At 47.8% G+C, this 15211-nt stretch overlaps 1 protein-coding gene across 2 annotated transcripts in view; it reads left to right on the top strand.

The window, feature by feature from the left end:
• Positions 1-15209, top strand: part of srpk1a (SRSF protein kinase 1a) — a 28314-nt gene extending 13105 nt beyond the window's left edge. For both annotated transcript variants that reach the window (XM_036532509.1, XM_036532510.1), the window contains 9 exons: positions 359-524; positions 1523-1548; positions 1894-2119; positions 3922-4368; positions 5593-5693; positions 6101-6208; positions 6649-6718; positions 11019-11111; positions 12899-15209. In XM_036532509.1, the coding sequence (XP_036388402.1) occupies positions 359-524; positions 1523-1548; positions 1894-2119; positions 3922-4368; positions 5593-5693; positions 6101-6208; positions 6649-6718; positions 11019-11111; positions 12899-13083 (1422 nt within the window). In that variant the 3' untranslated portion in view covers positions 13084-15209. The remainder of the gene's footprint in view (positions 1-358; positions 525-1522; positions 1549-1893; positions 2120-3921; positions 4369-5592; positions 5694-6100; positions 6209-6648; positions 6719-11018; positions 11112-12898) is intronic.
• The last annotated feature ends 2 nt before the right edge of the window (positions 15210-15211 follow it).

Below are 15211 nucleotides of genomic sequence, written 5' to 3' on the forward strand. Positions count from 1 at the left end.
CATTCACACACACACACGCACACACATACCTAATATCCACATACATACAAGCACACACAAAATCAGGGTTGGCCTGTGATTTTTATTCTTGTGTATGGGTTGGATAATGGTATGATTGTTATTTTAATTGACTCTCTTGAATCTCAGATAATTCGAACCTGTAATTAATTAACCTTAAGTATAACCATGATCTTACAGTACCTGTAGGAAAGGTGACCACATCTGAGGGAGTTTGGAGGCCAGGAGCGGCAGGATTGGCAGCCTGTGCTGTGAGGTGCAGTGGAGCTTACTGGTCTCTGGACCAATGGAAGGGCATGAATACTCACGTGTCACTGCTGTGTGTGTGTGTATCCTGCAGGTTCTGCAGGGCCTTGACTACCTGCACACCAAGTGCAAAATCATCCACACAGACATCAAGCCCGAGAACATCCTAATGAGCGTCAATGAGCCGTACGTCAGGAGGCTGGCAGCCGAGGCCACGGAGTGGCAGAGGGCCGGGGCTCCTCCCCCCTCCGGATCCGCAGGTGCCCTACACTACCCCGTCTCGCTCCAGCTCTCATTCTCGCCACCTCCTCCTGCTCCACCTCGCTGACTCTAGGCTGTATATTTTTCAGTCAGAGTTATAAATGCATGACCAGGACTCCTGCTTGAAGCAGCAACCCTCACAATGCTGAGTACCAGGCTTGACACAATGCTGGTGCTCTATAGACTTTTACGCAGAATGCTAAGCTAATGCCCGTGCACGCTTAAACTGTTCCTGCGTAGTCTACACTGTGGGTGTAAAGGATATAGGTCAGCTACCACTGGCAGGCTCGGCATACATAAAAGCCTAACTTGTCACCGTGACCTTTCTTCTGTGTGTTCATCACAGCAGACAGGTTTCGGTATAGATCTTTTTTGCAGGGTTAGTTGTCAGGCGTGACGGTGAAACAGTTTCTTGCAAGCCCTAGCAAGGTGGAAGTCGAGACATTCTGTCCAAGCTGCATTAGTAAAGACGCTTCTGAAAGTTGTGTGTGTAGTGCTTAGGAGCTGTGTGAATAAAGGGCTGTGTGAGATAAAGAGTGGATGGACTGGAATCAGGAAGCGGAGGCGTCACTTGCGCATCAGCGCTCACACGCATCGGAGTCGCATCATGAAGGAGACGTCAGCCTTTGCGTCTGGTCCGTCGCCACGGCAGCTGTCGGGGGGGAGCGTTTGACGCAGAACTGGCACCGTTCTCGCTTACACGCATCACAGTGCTGTGTAAAGAAAATGTGACACTGAGTGTGGCTGCATGTGGGGGGACAGTGTTGCGTAGTGTTAAGGAGCAGGGCTCGTAACCAAAAGCTTGCTGGTTCGATTCCCTGCTGGGGCCCTGCTGCTGTTCTCTTGTGCAAGGTATTTAACCCACAATTGCCTCTGATATCCAGCTGTCTAAATGGATAACATGTAAAAAAAATAAAATTGTAACATATGCAAGTCACTCTGGATAAGAGTGTCTGCTGACACTAAAGTAATGTAATTATTTCTCTCTGTATTGCAGTGAGTACAGCCCCACCACCAAAACAGGTAAGTTGCTGTTCCATTTTGAAAATGCATAGGTCTTTCACAGACCTCATAAGCATGGATGACTTCCTAACCCCTTGAGGTCAGAATGACCTGATTTGAATTATGTCCATTGTCATAAGTTGCTAGTAAATTGCACGCTATTAAATAAATTTAATTACATGTATTATTTGTCTTTTGTTTATCAATGTGTGTTATGTATTTGTATTTGTTTGGGTAGATTTTATACTGTAACTATTTGTAATCACGATGTGTGTAAGGGTACAGCAGGAGTTTGCCTATGTTTGTATGTGTGGTGTGTGTCGTCAGTATATCTCACCTGCCTCCGCTGTACTCCCACCCCCCCAGACAGTGAAAATGTCAAAGAATAAGAAGAAGAAGCTGAAGAAGAAACAGAAGCGGCAGGCGGAGCTCCTGGAGAAACGCATCCTGGAGCTGGAGGAGCTGGAGCGGAGGCCAGAAGCGGGCGAGGAAGAGGAGGACGAGGAAGAGGAGCCAGAAACCCCAGAGACGCCCTCCTGTCCCCCTCTCAAAGAGGCTTCACTGCAGGACATTGCGAATGAGGTCGCCGAAGGTGTGTTCTCACCCAGGGATGCATAGGAAGGATGGGGCCCTGCTTTATTGGGCGGTTAGCAGCATCCCAAGTTCATCCTTGTCTCATCTCAAGTTTGAATTCGGCTTCCTTCCTGAATGTGGTCCTTTGCTGAGAGTATCCTTTAGATGGAAACTTGAATACTTGAGAGAAGGAAGAATGAATTGTATTAATTGAGTGACAGGTTTGTGCCTCTAAAGTAAGGAGAAGAATTGTCACTTCCCCCTCCCAGTACTGTGGGGTTTAAGCTGTGTAAGTGACTTGTCAACACCAGAACCATTTATTTTACTTGAGCTTCTTGTGTGGTTTGAATGAATTGCCTCAGAAATGTTTAAGGCTTAATTACTATGTCACATCAAATGCGGGTACTTTCAAGAGTTCTGATACGCAAAGGCTAAATCTAGCAGTAAACGGGTGTAGCTGTATGTGGCCAAACATGAGCACAACTCGGTCATCACCAAAATACCAGAGTCCATCTCTGCTCATCTCAGCCTTAAGTTTAGTCGTTCAGCGGTTGCTGTAGGTCAGGGCAGCTTTTATAGAGCAGAGGTACAGAAGTGCAGTTAATACAGTCTGGAGATAGTGGTGCTTGCAGATAACAAGACTCCAGCTGAACATGTGTCAATCTATTGCACAATTCTGAATGCGGCTATGTAGTCTACAAAGGGCACCTGAGGCTCCCATTGGCCTGTGGAGATGCTTATTATTGTTCTCCATGGCGATGGTGTGCTGCTGGAAGGGAGAGAACTTTGCTGAGAATTGGAGCAGCTCAGTCTTAGCCAAGGTGAGCGCCAGCAGATGCTTAGAGATCCACGATAAGACATCAGCAAGGCCAGATGAGATGTGAGACAAGACCTGGGTCAGAATGGAAAAAGGAGAGAAGCAGTTGTGTGTCGTCAGTGTAATGAAGATACAAGGAACCATGGGAAGGAACAGTGGTTAAGTGATCGTGTATAATAGGGGGCTGAATACAGAGCCCTGGAGGACTCCTGTTGAGAGGCTATGAGAGTTTGATCTGCCCTCCTTACAGGACGCCTGGTAGCAACACCCAATGAGGTATGATGAGATCCAGCTAAGCAGAGTGCCAGAGATGCCCATTACTGCCAGGGTAAACGGTAAGACATGGGGGTTCACCATGTCAAAGGCTGCAGAGAGCCCTAGAAGTTTCAGGGACGAAGAGAGGGAGGCTGTTCGTGTGGAGTGACCGAAAGAAGAGCAGCAGAGAAAATGGGACAGTTGAGTAACATCGCCATGTTAGGGTTTTGCAGAGGACAGGGAGAGGGGAGACTGCGCATACAGCTGCCGAATTCATCACTGGTTTCTTGAGCAGGGTGCGTCTTGGGCCTGGTCGAGGGCAGCACAGCCTGTGTTCAGGAAGGTTTAGGGAGGAGATGATCGGGAGAATGTGCTGTGGTTGTACAGAGAGGAGGAGAAGGGTTGAAGTCCAAGGCCCAGGTGGTCAGATGGTGAGACATCAGAAGATCTGAGGTGTCGGCGCCTGTAAGGTGAGAGAATTCAGAACAGCAGGGCTGGCTGGACTGGGGATTGGGATACCAGAGGCTGCATGCACAGGGCCTTCGGTTGCTCAGAGGTGCTGTGGAGGGCGACAACGTTCTCGTCAAAGTACAAAGTGAAGTCATCAGCTGCGAGAGAGGTGGTGTGAGGAGGGAAGAGGAGGCAGGGAGCAGTGTAGGGAGGGTTTGAGAAAAGGCTCCTGGGTGTTTCCGTGGGCAAGTCGGAGGCCTGTGTGACAGAGAGGCTCTCCTCTCCTGTGTTCCACCCAGAGGGCTGCACCGACGGCTGGGAGCAGGACGGGCAGCAGGAGGGGCTGACGGAGATGAACTGTAACGGACACGAGCCCGACACCCGCGCCCAGGCGACAGAGCGGGACGAGGAGAGCCCGGGCCAGTGCAAGGAGGAGGAGGAGGAGGAGGAGGATCGGCGCAATGCCAACGACTGCCTGCAGGGGGAAGAGTGCACGCAGGGGCAGGAGTTGCTGGTCAACGCTGCCTACCAGACCTGCAACGGCGTGGCACCGGCCGACACTGGCCGCCTTAGCCCGGACGATGACGATGACAGCCCCTCGATCAGCGGTGTCAGCGCGGCGGGGTCCTGCCGGCAGCGGGAGGAGACACGGCGGGCCAGCGAGCAGGACGCGGCGAGCACAGTGGGGGTTTCCACGGAGACCGATGCGGAAAGCCAGCAGGGAGCACAGGAGAGCTTGAAGAATGGTCAGTGAGAGCCACTTGGTCACCCACCACAGCAGACACCCATGATCTGTGTTCACTCTTTTTGGCTTTTTTTGGTTTGTTTTTTGTGTGTTTATTAGACAAATGTAATGTCAAGCAGATTATGTCACAATTGTTGCGGTTTGTTGAACACAGAGTAGTTGTTTGTTAAACACACAGCATACAGTGTGTATAGTAGTTTTTGATTGCAACCCTAATTTATACTGGAAAAAAGGCTACGATAGTTTTCTGCAGAAGTTTTTTGTGTTTGATTTCTGTGCTGATTTATGGTGCACGCTGTCTCAGGATAGAATAATATACTTGACTGATGGTTGTGCATAGCCAATAATTGAAACGGCTGAAGTGCACATGAGGGAAATAATTCTGATAATGAGGAAAACTCAGCAGTGCTGACAGCTGATGTTACCATTTAGGGGCTTAGATCCTAGTGAATACCCTCACACTGTTGGAGAATAAAGCCTACAAATTATCCCACAGAATGTCCAAAAACTTAAGTGTTGAGTGTTCTCTCTTTATGATAATGATCTATTCTGAGGAAAGTCCCTTGGTGTCATTGCTGCAGTTAAACAGTTCCATTGCTGCTAGGATACAGCACTGTTTTTGTAAGGTCCGTAGTTCCACTGATGAGGCCCATTCATTTTAAGGGCATGTGTGTGCTCCGTGTGTTGGAGAGGGCAGATGTGAATCAGTGTTCTCATTCTGCTCTTCCCCACGGGGGATCCTGGAGTGAAAAGTGGAACCATAAAAATCCCCCTGTTTAAATGAAGGGATGAACTAGCTGAACCCCCTTTGCAAGGGTGCTTGGGATCAGTCACAGAAATTTTTGGGAACCGTGGCAGGGAAAGTGTCCAGGTGGACATGAAAAGCATTCTAAATGAACCTTGTAGAGGCCGCCTAACTAAGCACTTTCACTTGGTTTCATTTTCATGCACTTCTTTTGAGAGACATTAATATTCATTTCAGTCTGTGATATGCTGAAGGGTGATTGTAGGTTGAGGTGACAGTGTTATTCTGTGGAGTGTTAGGTGGAGCCACTGAAAGGTGGCGTGGTGAAATATGAGGTGCTGAGTTCCAGTCTGTCACCTGACTCAGGCAGGTCTGTGATCGGATGGCCTGTTCGTGTATGTGTTTGTGTGTGTCAGTGCTGACCTGGGCTCTAATGCAGTCGCTGAGTGTGTGTATTTTCCTCTCTCACTGCGACTGCAGCCAAGCTGGCCGCCGGCGCCCTGCTGGTAAACCCCCTCGAGCCGCTCAACGCCAACAAGATCAAGGTGAAGATCGCAGACCTGGGAAACGCCTGCTGGGTGGTGAGTGGTGCGGCCGGCCTAACCTTCCCTCCATTCAGCCTCTCCCTTCCTGCCTGCGGCTGTCTGTCAGCAGACTGTGGACTGCTCTGGAGAAACAACAACCGCCAGAAAATTCCCACACCATTGTATCCCTTCCCTGTGTGTGTATGTGTTGGGGCGTTGTAAATGTGAACCTCCTTCCAACAAAAAAAAACAATGATCGTTCCAGGTTCTTCTTTGTCATTAAGTTCAGGAATATGTTTGTGTTATCTGAACTGTGAGATTGTGAGCACAGTTCAATGTGCAGTTTATTGAACTACGTTCTTGCTCTTAATGAAGACGTTATTGGAAGCAGTGATTCTTTCTGCTGTAGCAGCTGTATTCAAGGCTTTTGGTGAAGTCGTGCGTGATGCTACTCTCTCCTGCAGCACAAACACTTTACGGAAGACATCCAGACGCGGCAGTACAGGTCTCTGGAGGTCCTGATCGGGGCGGGATACAGCACACCTGCAGATATCTGGAGCACAGCCTGCATGGTATGGGGAGTAGGGAGGGGCCCCCGGCCGGCCCTTCTCTGGATTCTTGTCTGGAGGATATCCATGAACATGCTTCCGGGTTTTGAAAGAGCTCTAGTGTCTACAGCATACCACAGCAAACACACAGCAAAGCATCACTGCTGGCCGTATATCAGGAGTGTGCCTCCTGAAGCCAGATTCAAAGTACATTGCCTAACTGGAGTGTTACTTTTTTGGCCCTCAGAATTGCATTTTAGTCAGCAGAATTAAGTTTCCTTCAGACATCACGTGGAGTATTGTGTGATTATTCTGAAGGGCAGCTAAAGACCAATATGTTTGTACTCAATATTAGCTTATGTTTTTCTGGAGAGCCACGCCAGAATGTCTAGCCATACGGCAGTACGTCCGTGAAATCAAAACCCATCCATTGCCCCATTAACAGGCATTTTCCATTTTCTCAGGCATTCGAGTTGGCAACAGGGGACTACCTGTTTGAGCCACACTCAGGGGAAGATTACTCGCGAGATGAAGGTAATTTGTTTCCCCCCTTCCCGGTCCAGTTACCTGCTGTGGTCCCGCTCTCCTTGTGCACCTCAGTCCTCCTTGCAGCTGGTATTTGAGAAAGAAAGCACATGTTAAACTGGTACACTTTTAAAAAGGGATATTACTCATAATACTACTTTGCAACTGAGGACTGAAATATGATTGGTCAGATTAACAATGTGCCTACTGTCAAGTGTTCTGAGCATTATTATGTAATGCCTTATGCTCTTTATGCACTCTGTGCAAGTACTGTATTAGTATGAGATGCAAAATTGCAGGCAATTAGAAGCTGCGAGAATGTTTGGCAGTAGGCAGTGTTGGGGCAATGTTTCTGCACAGGCTTGTGAGAACTGGTGCAGCTGGATTTGACTTGAAGTAAATGATGTAAACAGCAGTGTAATTCTGTACACCGCCCACTTTCAGATGTCGCGGAGTTTAACAACCACATGTTCTGTGTATACTGATGTACTGCTGTGTGCACCACAAATACTGGCATTTACGGTGATCCAGATTACTACGCCAACTGCAGGACTGAGACGATATGGCCATTTGAAACTCCCAGTGACTAATGACTAATAATGTCTTTTTTTTAAAGTCTATTTGTATACTTTGATGAGTAAGTTTTATAGTTGGGCACAGAGTGTTACCCACTTAAATGTCATGAACTCTTGACTCTCATCAGTAACTGTAACATCTATATTTAGCTGAAATTGTAAATACTCATCTCCTGGAAGACCATGAGATCTGAACTCAGGTGAAGTGTGCGATTGGATGTACCAGTCCTCCCTGCATGTTAACCTTGCAGGCCTGATAGATGAGTGCTTGGTAAGACCAGCCACCCCAGATATTTGGTTTCCTCAAAAGAAATGACAGTGCCGAGAGTGCCAGGATTTCTGGTTTTACACCACTGCCTTCCAACTTGTTTATCACCTAATATAAAGAAGTGGTATTCCTGTGTCTATTTCCCCCTGATTGGAGCACTCGATCTGAGCTACCGACCTCCACACACTGAGTGTGCCTCTACGAGACCTCTCCAGGTCCATAATCCACCTCCGCCTACCTCCAGCACCACCTCCTCCTCTCACCTCCACCTCTCTGCGCACGCCTTGGCCACCTTTGGCCCAAACAGCGGCTTGTTTTTGTTTCACTTTTGCACTTCAAAAGGAATTTTACCTCGGGCGAGAAGGGTAGACCAGTCAGGTTACACCCCTCCTATTTGACATGTAGGTATAGATGAACTGCAGTGACACTGAGGTCCTCACTAACTATGAGCATTAGCCCAGGTCCTTACAGTTGTGCTTTGTAGTTGTCTAAATCTCTCTGTCTTCTGTCTTTGCTTTAAAACATTGCTTTATTTATTGCTCCTAAAGCTCATTTCTGCCACTACACCAGGAATATGTACTGCAACTGCAACCCATACATTTTAGAGCACAGATACACCTTTGACCCAAAGCTTCAACTCTGCTTTGCATGGAAGCTCTTTCATCCAGAGCGGTTTCCTGAGCCCTGTCCAAATGCAGGCAAGCTGTCACGCAGCGAGGTTATTTTTACTGGAGTATTCCCAGTCGATTACCACACCCTGCACAAGTACACACAGGTAGACAATGTGAAAATGTAGCTCTTGCTGTCACCACTCAGTACTGGCGCCTTCTGTCAAATCAACCAGTGCCTCACGCCTGGCTGTCTGACTTAAGATTATTAGTAAATATTCCCTAGTCATTCACCTGAACCAAGCTGAAGTTAGAGCTCTCTCTGTGCCAAATGTGAATTAAATTTTGGCCATAATTTTTTTTTTTTATTTCACAGTTATTTTCACGTGTAGCAAAATATCAGTCTACTTTTGGGGAATGGGGAACCTGTGACCAAAGTGAGCCCCCCTGAAGACAGAATGACCCTGCAGTGTCTGCTCTATACCCCAATAAACAGATCAGTGACTCCCCTCTGTGGCTGCCTCGTCTTGGGCCAGCTCTGTGGGAAGAAGTTACTGATGCACCGTCCCTGGGCCAGGTCCACCATGACGCCCATGTCCCCAGGAACAAATCCAATCAGTAGATGCCTGGCGATAGTTGGACCTGCGTCGCTACACTCTCAGAAACTACTGAGGGCTGGCGCGGCCTTTCTGTCTTGATGGTTGAACCATTGGTTGCTTATCAGCTATAGCTGGAGGGCGCCCAGTCGGATGGGTTGAGATCTGCCTCTGATGTGGCTTTTGTGTTACGAGCGTGCAAGGAATCTTGGACAGTGCTCAGTTGTGATGTCACAGTTGCGTGCACCCACAGCGCCCCCCTGCCCACTCACTTTTGAATGCAGTTACACAAAGGACAGAACAGTGTTTTTATGCAAGTTCCCTGCTGGCATTCGCGTGGGATCACAAGCGCTGAAATATCGCATCAGTGGCAGGCTAAACCAAGATGAGGGAAATTCCCGCAAGACAGAAAAGTTGCAGTTGCCTTGAAACTTTAGACTTAAGGTCGCCCTCCACCCCCGACGGCCTACATTTCGTCTTTGGTGGCGGAGTAATCTGATTTGCCGTGAGAGTGCAGGGCCTATAGACACACACAAACTCTTTGTCTGACCTGCATTTGCATGTGCTGGCTGAGTACTGAGCTAAATCTGGTCCAGCCCCATCCTCCATGCCTTTGCCTTGACTTGAACAAGGGCATCGCAGTCTCCCTGTGGAACCTCAGTCTGCTTCCAGAAACATAATGCTTCCGTGGGGTCACCCTGCATTGTAGCTGTCTCTGCAGTGACCTTTCTTTTATAAACTTGTGCCTTTCAGCACCGTAGTGATCTGAAGTTAAGAAACTGCAGAGATTTTTTGTCAAAACCTGCAAGTTCAGTGAAACTGGAAATGTGATTGAATGACTGAGGTCTCCACATGGGGAGAGATGCTGGTGTTCAGTAGTCTGTGTAATGCATCATTTTCATGTAATGGCCATAGTCCATGTAATGCATCATGTTCCGCTGACCCATAATTCCCTCTGTTTGCTTTAATGTGGTGCTTTGGCCATTTTCTCTCTCTTTCCCATGTTCCCCCTCCCTCTTCTTTTTTTTCTCTCTGTCATCAACCTCTCCTCCAGACCATCTCGCCCTCATTATTGAGCTCCTAGGGAAAGTCCCCAGACACTTTGCCCTCAGTGGGAAATTCTCACAGGAATACTTCACGCGCCGAGGTATGCAGCAGAGTGTCTGTATCCTGCCCTGGGTCAGTGGGCACCTCTAGGTGGAGGCCACATGCATAGACAGCCCATGCTGCTGACCCAGGATCAGTTTCAGCTTTTGGGGTCAGGGTTCGGCTAAGGGCTGGACTGGCTGATCCTAGGTCAGAGCTTGGGTGAGTGGCCTGTCTGGTGCATTGGAGGCGCATCATTGGGGCCAAAGGGTTATCTGAGAGTCCATACAAGCCATATCCCTCTCCTTTCAGCCAATCAAGACGGAGAGTGTTGATAGAGGTGTCTGCAGCTGGCCAAACTCTTCACCCTACCTGCAGTATAAGCAAACATCTGTCGCTGCTTATGAGAGTAATAGGAGCCATACTCTTATCTGGTCACTGTGCCACCATGGTACTCAGTCCTCTGCTACAGAAATATCTGCAGCTGTGGTACAACAGTGCAAGGGCATCTCAAGAAAGAGTCCATGCACAGCCTTTGGGAAAGGAGCTGCGTTCTGGTGTTGACGTCCCAGAAGTGGAATGAGCTCATTAAGATTTACCTCAGGTTGTTCCACTGTCTTATCTTGCTAGACTAAAAGGCTGGTGACCCTGATAATGCATCTCGCAGTTGCATAGGTTGAAATGCAGAGGGCCCTATGGGTAATGGCACAACCTAGAGTCAGCGCGTAAAGTCGAGACATTGCGTGATCGGGAAGGTTCTGTTATGTTTCCGCATACAGTCACAACACCAAGGCACCTGTTAATAAACCCAGCATAATTTGGCTAGACAGCCCCGACCCCCAGCCGTGTCAGGCAGGAAATGCTGCGGTGTGGGTGTGTCGGAGGGCACGCCTGTCCTCAGAGGCGCACTCAACGCTGTTGTTAAATCAGTGTTGCTAAATAAATTGCCACAGTGCAGGCAGTGGTGGCGGTGGGGATGTTTGCCCAGCAGTCCTTGCAGACCCGGGTTTGGCTCTTGGGTCGCCCTCTTATGGCGGAAGCTTGCAGTGCTCTCAGACCCTGTGACATTGGCCTCCTCCACTGGCACTCCCTCTCCCAGGGCGGGTGACTGGCAGGATTACTGTGTTTGATGAATGTGTTTGTCTCTCCTGTTTTGCGGCGTCTTTTTGGGGGTAGACCACATTGCGCTCATCATAGAGCTGCTGGGGAAAGTCCCTCGCAAGCTCATCACAGCGGGGAAATACTCCAAGGATTTTTTCACCAAGAAAGGTAACCAGAGGGTCTGCGTTCTCCTTTTTTACCAGCAGCACTCCTACTGTTCAAGTGGCTCGAACGAATCGTAGTACAAAACTGTTCACATGTTCACACTGAGGAAATTACTTCTTAGAATATCACAGGTTAAGCAAATCAGCTGCTTTTATGCTGTGAATACTTTTACCTTGCAATGCCCTCATTGGATTGTGCCACTGGAGATATGTCGAGATTCCTTCACAATCCTGTTTTCATTGTGTGTATGCAAGAAGAAGCATGTCCGTGTGTGTTTGCATGTGTGTGTGTTTGCACGTGTGTGTGTTTGTGTGTGCTTATGCATATGTTTATATGCATAGAGCATTGTGCGCTTCAATGATGGTGTGTCCGTGTTTTGTGAAAAACATGTGGGTATCAAAATTGTACTGCGTGGGTGTTTGTAACTCTATACTAACTCAGTGTTGTACGGTATGTGTGTGGGAGTGCGTATTGAAATCTATGTGTTGTACGAGTGTGTTGTGCTCTGTAATAATACGGATGGGTATTGAATGTTCTTTGTGTCCTAAATCATTACAGAATATTTCAGTGTTGATGAAATCCGCCTCTGTGGGGAATATTAACACAGGTGACATTTATTAGTTTGTTTAACTGCAGGCTACTGCCAATGAAGAGTCTGCAACTTAGAGCACTTTGCTGGTGAGCTCAATGAGTCAGTTCCAGCTCAATATCATTCCATTATATGTACTAAAACCCTGCTGTATATGTTAACTGGTGGCATAATTACCCTGCCATAAAAAAGGTTGTCATGTTCACACATTTATTGCATATTACACCTGGCCTTGAATCAGTTTAAAGTGACGTCATCTTTTGTCATGAAATACATCTATTATATATTGTACTGCCATTGTTTTGTTCAGTTGTAACGACTTTAATACAAATTCCCGAAAGTTAACCATGCAGTCAGTTTTTAAATGTTTACTCTAGTGCAGTGTTTCTCAACCCTCTCCTGGAGGACCCCCTGCCCTGCATGTTTTAGATCTCTCCCTGCTCCAACACAGCTGATTCAAATGATCAACTCGTTATGAACTCCTGAAGCTGCTTAATAACAAACTGATCATTTGAATCAGCCGTGTTGGAGCAGGGAGAGATCTAAAACATGCAGGGCAGGGAGTACCCCAGGAGAGGGTTGAGAAACACTGCTCTGGTGTATACAGCTACATACCTCATTTGCTATTTGTCTGTGTGTGCGTGCATGTGTGTGTGTGTGTGTGTGTGTGTGTGTGTGTGTGTGTGTGTGTGTGTGTGTGTGTGTGTGTGTGTTTGTGTGTGAAAACGATGTCGTTACTGTTTTGAGTTGTGTCATTGTGTATTAACCTTCATAGGCACTTGGTCTGAGTGTGTAGCCCTCTGAAGTGGTGTGTCATTCTGATATTGTGTGTGTGCGTGCATGCATGTGCCTGTGTGTGTGTGTGTGTGTGTGTGTGTGTGTGTGTGTGCGCGCGCGCTCGCGCGGGAGTAACAGAGAGTGTGTCTTACGCGTGTGATTATGTTTTCATGCTCAGCTCCGCATGTTCCATGTTGAAAGTTCTGTCTTTGCCATAGCTGGAGTTGCGAGTGTTCTGATTTCCTTTCTTGTCTTGAGCAGCTTTAAAGGGGCAAGGTCAAAGACAGCATTCACAGCAGAACCTGTGGAACCTCCTAGACAACAAAATGTAGAGCAGGAAAGGACTACCAGAGCTGAATATCTGGGTGTGATGTAGAGTATCTGTGGCTTTGCCGTGTCCTGATGGTACTTCCTGTCTGCACAGGCGACCTGAGGCACATCACCAAGCTGAAGCCCTGGGGCCTGCTGGAGGTGCTGGTAGAAAAATACGAGTGGGCCCCGGAGGAGGCCCAGGCCTTCACCGACTTCCTGCTGCCCATGCTGGAACTCATCCCCGAGAGGCGGGCCACAGCGGCCGAATGTCTGCGCCACCCCTGGCTCGCCCCCTAGTGGCCCCTCCAGCCACTGCACCCTCCAAACCCCACCCTGCTCATGGCAGAGACTGACGTGACCTGGCCCTCTCCCCAGCCGTGATCTGAAGGCAAAACCCCAGGAGTGCTCTCTCCATCCCAAGCAGATATACCTATTTATTTCTCTTTATTATGTTCTGTTTGATCTTTTTTTTTTCTTACTGGATATTACTTGAGTATGTCAGCTTGGTTTTTTTTTTTTCTTCTTTGTTTCCCCCATCTCTGTTTTGTACGACGCTGGCACTGAAACCTGTTGGACTGGCCCCGTCCCTGTGGAGGCCCTTAACACCTTTTATTTACACTCAGTGTTGCTTTCTTGTTCTTGTTATTTCTGCACCAGACTGTAAGTGGATCACCTGCAGCCTCCAGTTTCCTCCAAAATCTGGCTCCTCTTCCCTGCAGTGCTGCTCTACAGCTGTTACAGCACCACTCTGTGTACCTGAAGTGCTCGTCAGGGTGTATGGCAGTTCTCCGTGTAGAGAGAGTTTCTTTGAGGGGCGTGACGGGGGGTGCTTGGACTGTCTGCCTGAAAAGAGGACAGTGAGATTTGGACTGTGAATAGACTCTACTCCTGGGTGATGCTTTGCGCCTCTTCACTAAGGCCTTATCTTCCTCGTTTCTCTCAGATTGACAAAATGGGAATCTTCAGCAGGAGTCGCCCATCCATATCGAGAGATTAGATTTTTTTTTTTGTCCTACAGTTCATCAGCCTCAGTTGAAGCTACATATAAAATCAGTATCAAGACCTGATGTTTAATTTTCTTCTGCTGATAGATTTTTTTTTTTTTTTTTATGGTCATCCTTTGGTGTTCCCCAAGTGTGACATCAGAATGGTGTGCACAAATGTAAAATGGAAAATGGCCCTCATCCACATCACAACAGTGACATTGTATGACATAAATGCATACGTGACGTGTACATGTGTGTGCGCGTGTGCACATGTTTGTGTGAGCACGCATGTGTTGATGTGTGTATGTGTGCGCGTGTGTGTGAATACACTCAGACCAAAGAGATGGCCGGGCCGTGTATATTACAGCTGTGTACAGTTTTTACAGAATTCCCATACATATGTGTTAGCTAAAGTTATTTCGCCGGATAGTAATGTTTTAATAACCCATTTGGAGATGCCTTGATGTGTGTTTGTTAGCCTAGCAGCTTTTTAATCATTTAAATATTTTTGTCACTTCATGCAGTTTCTTTGAAATTTAAAACGGGGGGCTGTTGACACGTGATGCTGTGGAAGCCCTGACCCTCTTTCTGGTGGGCTCCTCTCCACAGACGTTGAGAGTCTTGTGTACACTTGTCTCATTTTCAGCAGGTCTTCCTTTCCTCCCTCTGTCTTCCCTGTTAATTTTGATATCCACTGGAAATTGCGTCCTCTCTCCTCTTTCTCCCTGGAGATGTGCATTGGGTTGTTGGCTGTGGGGTGAGCTGTTATTGAGCTGGCTGTTGAGAAGCTGTGTGGAGGAACCTTTGAGAAGTGAGCATCCAGACATGATTAACTGGCTTATTTTTACACGGTATATTAGTCACGGAACAGTTTTATTAAATAGGTCATGGGACGACACGACTTACAAAACACTGACTGTAAATAGAATCAGTAACAGCAAGGACGCAGGTAGGTTTGCCAGCTTCACATCGACATGTTCTTCATACATGTTGTGTTTTACCCGGCTGGAATTATTTACAATACTCTGTCGAGGGTTGCAGTAGCACGGACACTAGGGGGCACTGTTTACACATTTCCTACAGCTTTACATGGTAACAGTCAGGTTGAGAGATGAAGAGGCCTTTGCTAAGTTAGTCTCGCTCAGGGGGGCTTTGCAGCACAACCAAATGCACACAGGTGTGACTACATCAGTGTGGTAGAATAACCTGTGATTCTGCCTGATCAAAGGCCGTATGACCGCTCATCCAACAATAGGGTATCAACTGACCAAAGAGGCATGGGAAAGGCAGGTACCCCGCTGGGGTATAGCTGCTGCTGGTTGGGTTTCATCCATGTGATGTCATTATATGGGATTAAATCCACCTAGCTTGTTTACCATGTATAAATTGGGTGCTTTTGGAAAGATAACGGAACCCAGCAGTCTGAACCACGAGGTAGA

The sequence above is a fragment of the Megalops cyprinoides genome, chromosome 7, assembly GCF_013368585.1.
Source record: "Megalops cyprinoides isolate fMegCyp1 chromosome 7, fMegCyp1.pri, whole genome shotgun sequence".
Lineage (NCBI taxonomy): Eukaryota > Metazoa > Chordata > Actinopteri > Elopiformes > Megalopidae > Megalops > Megalops cyprinoides.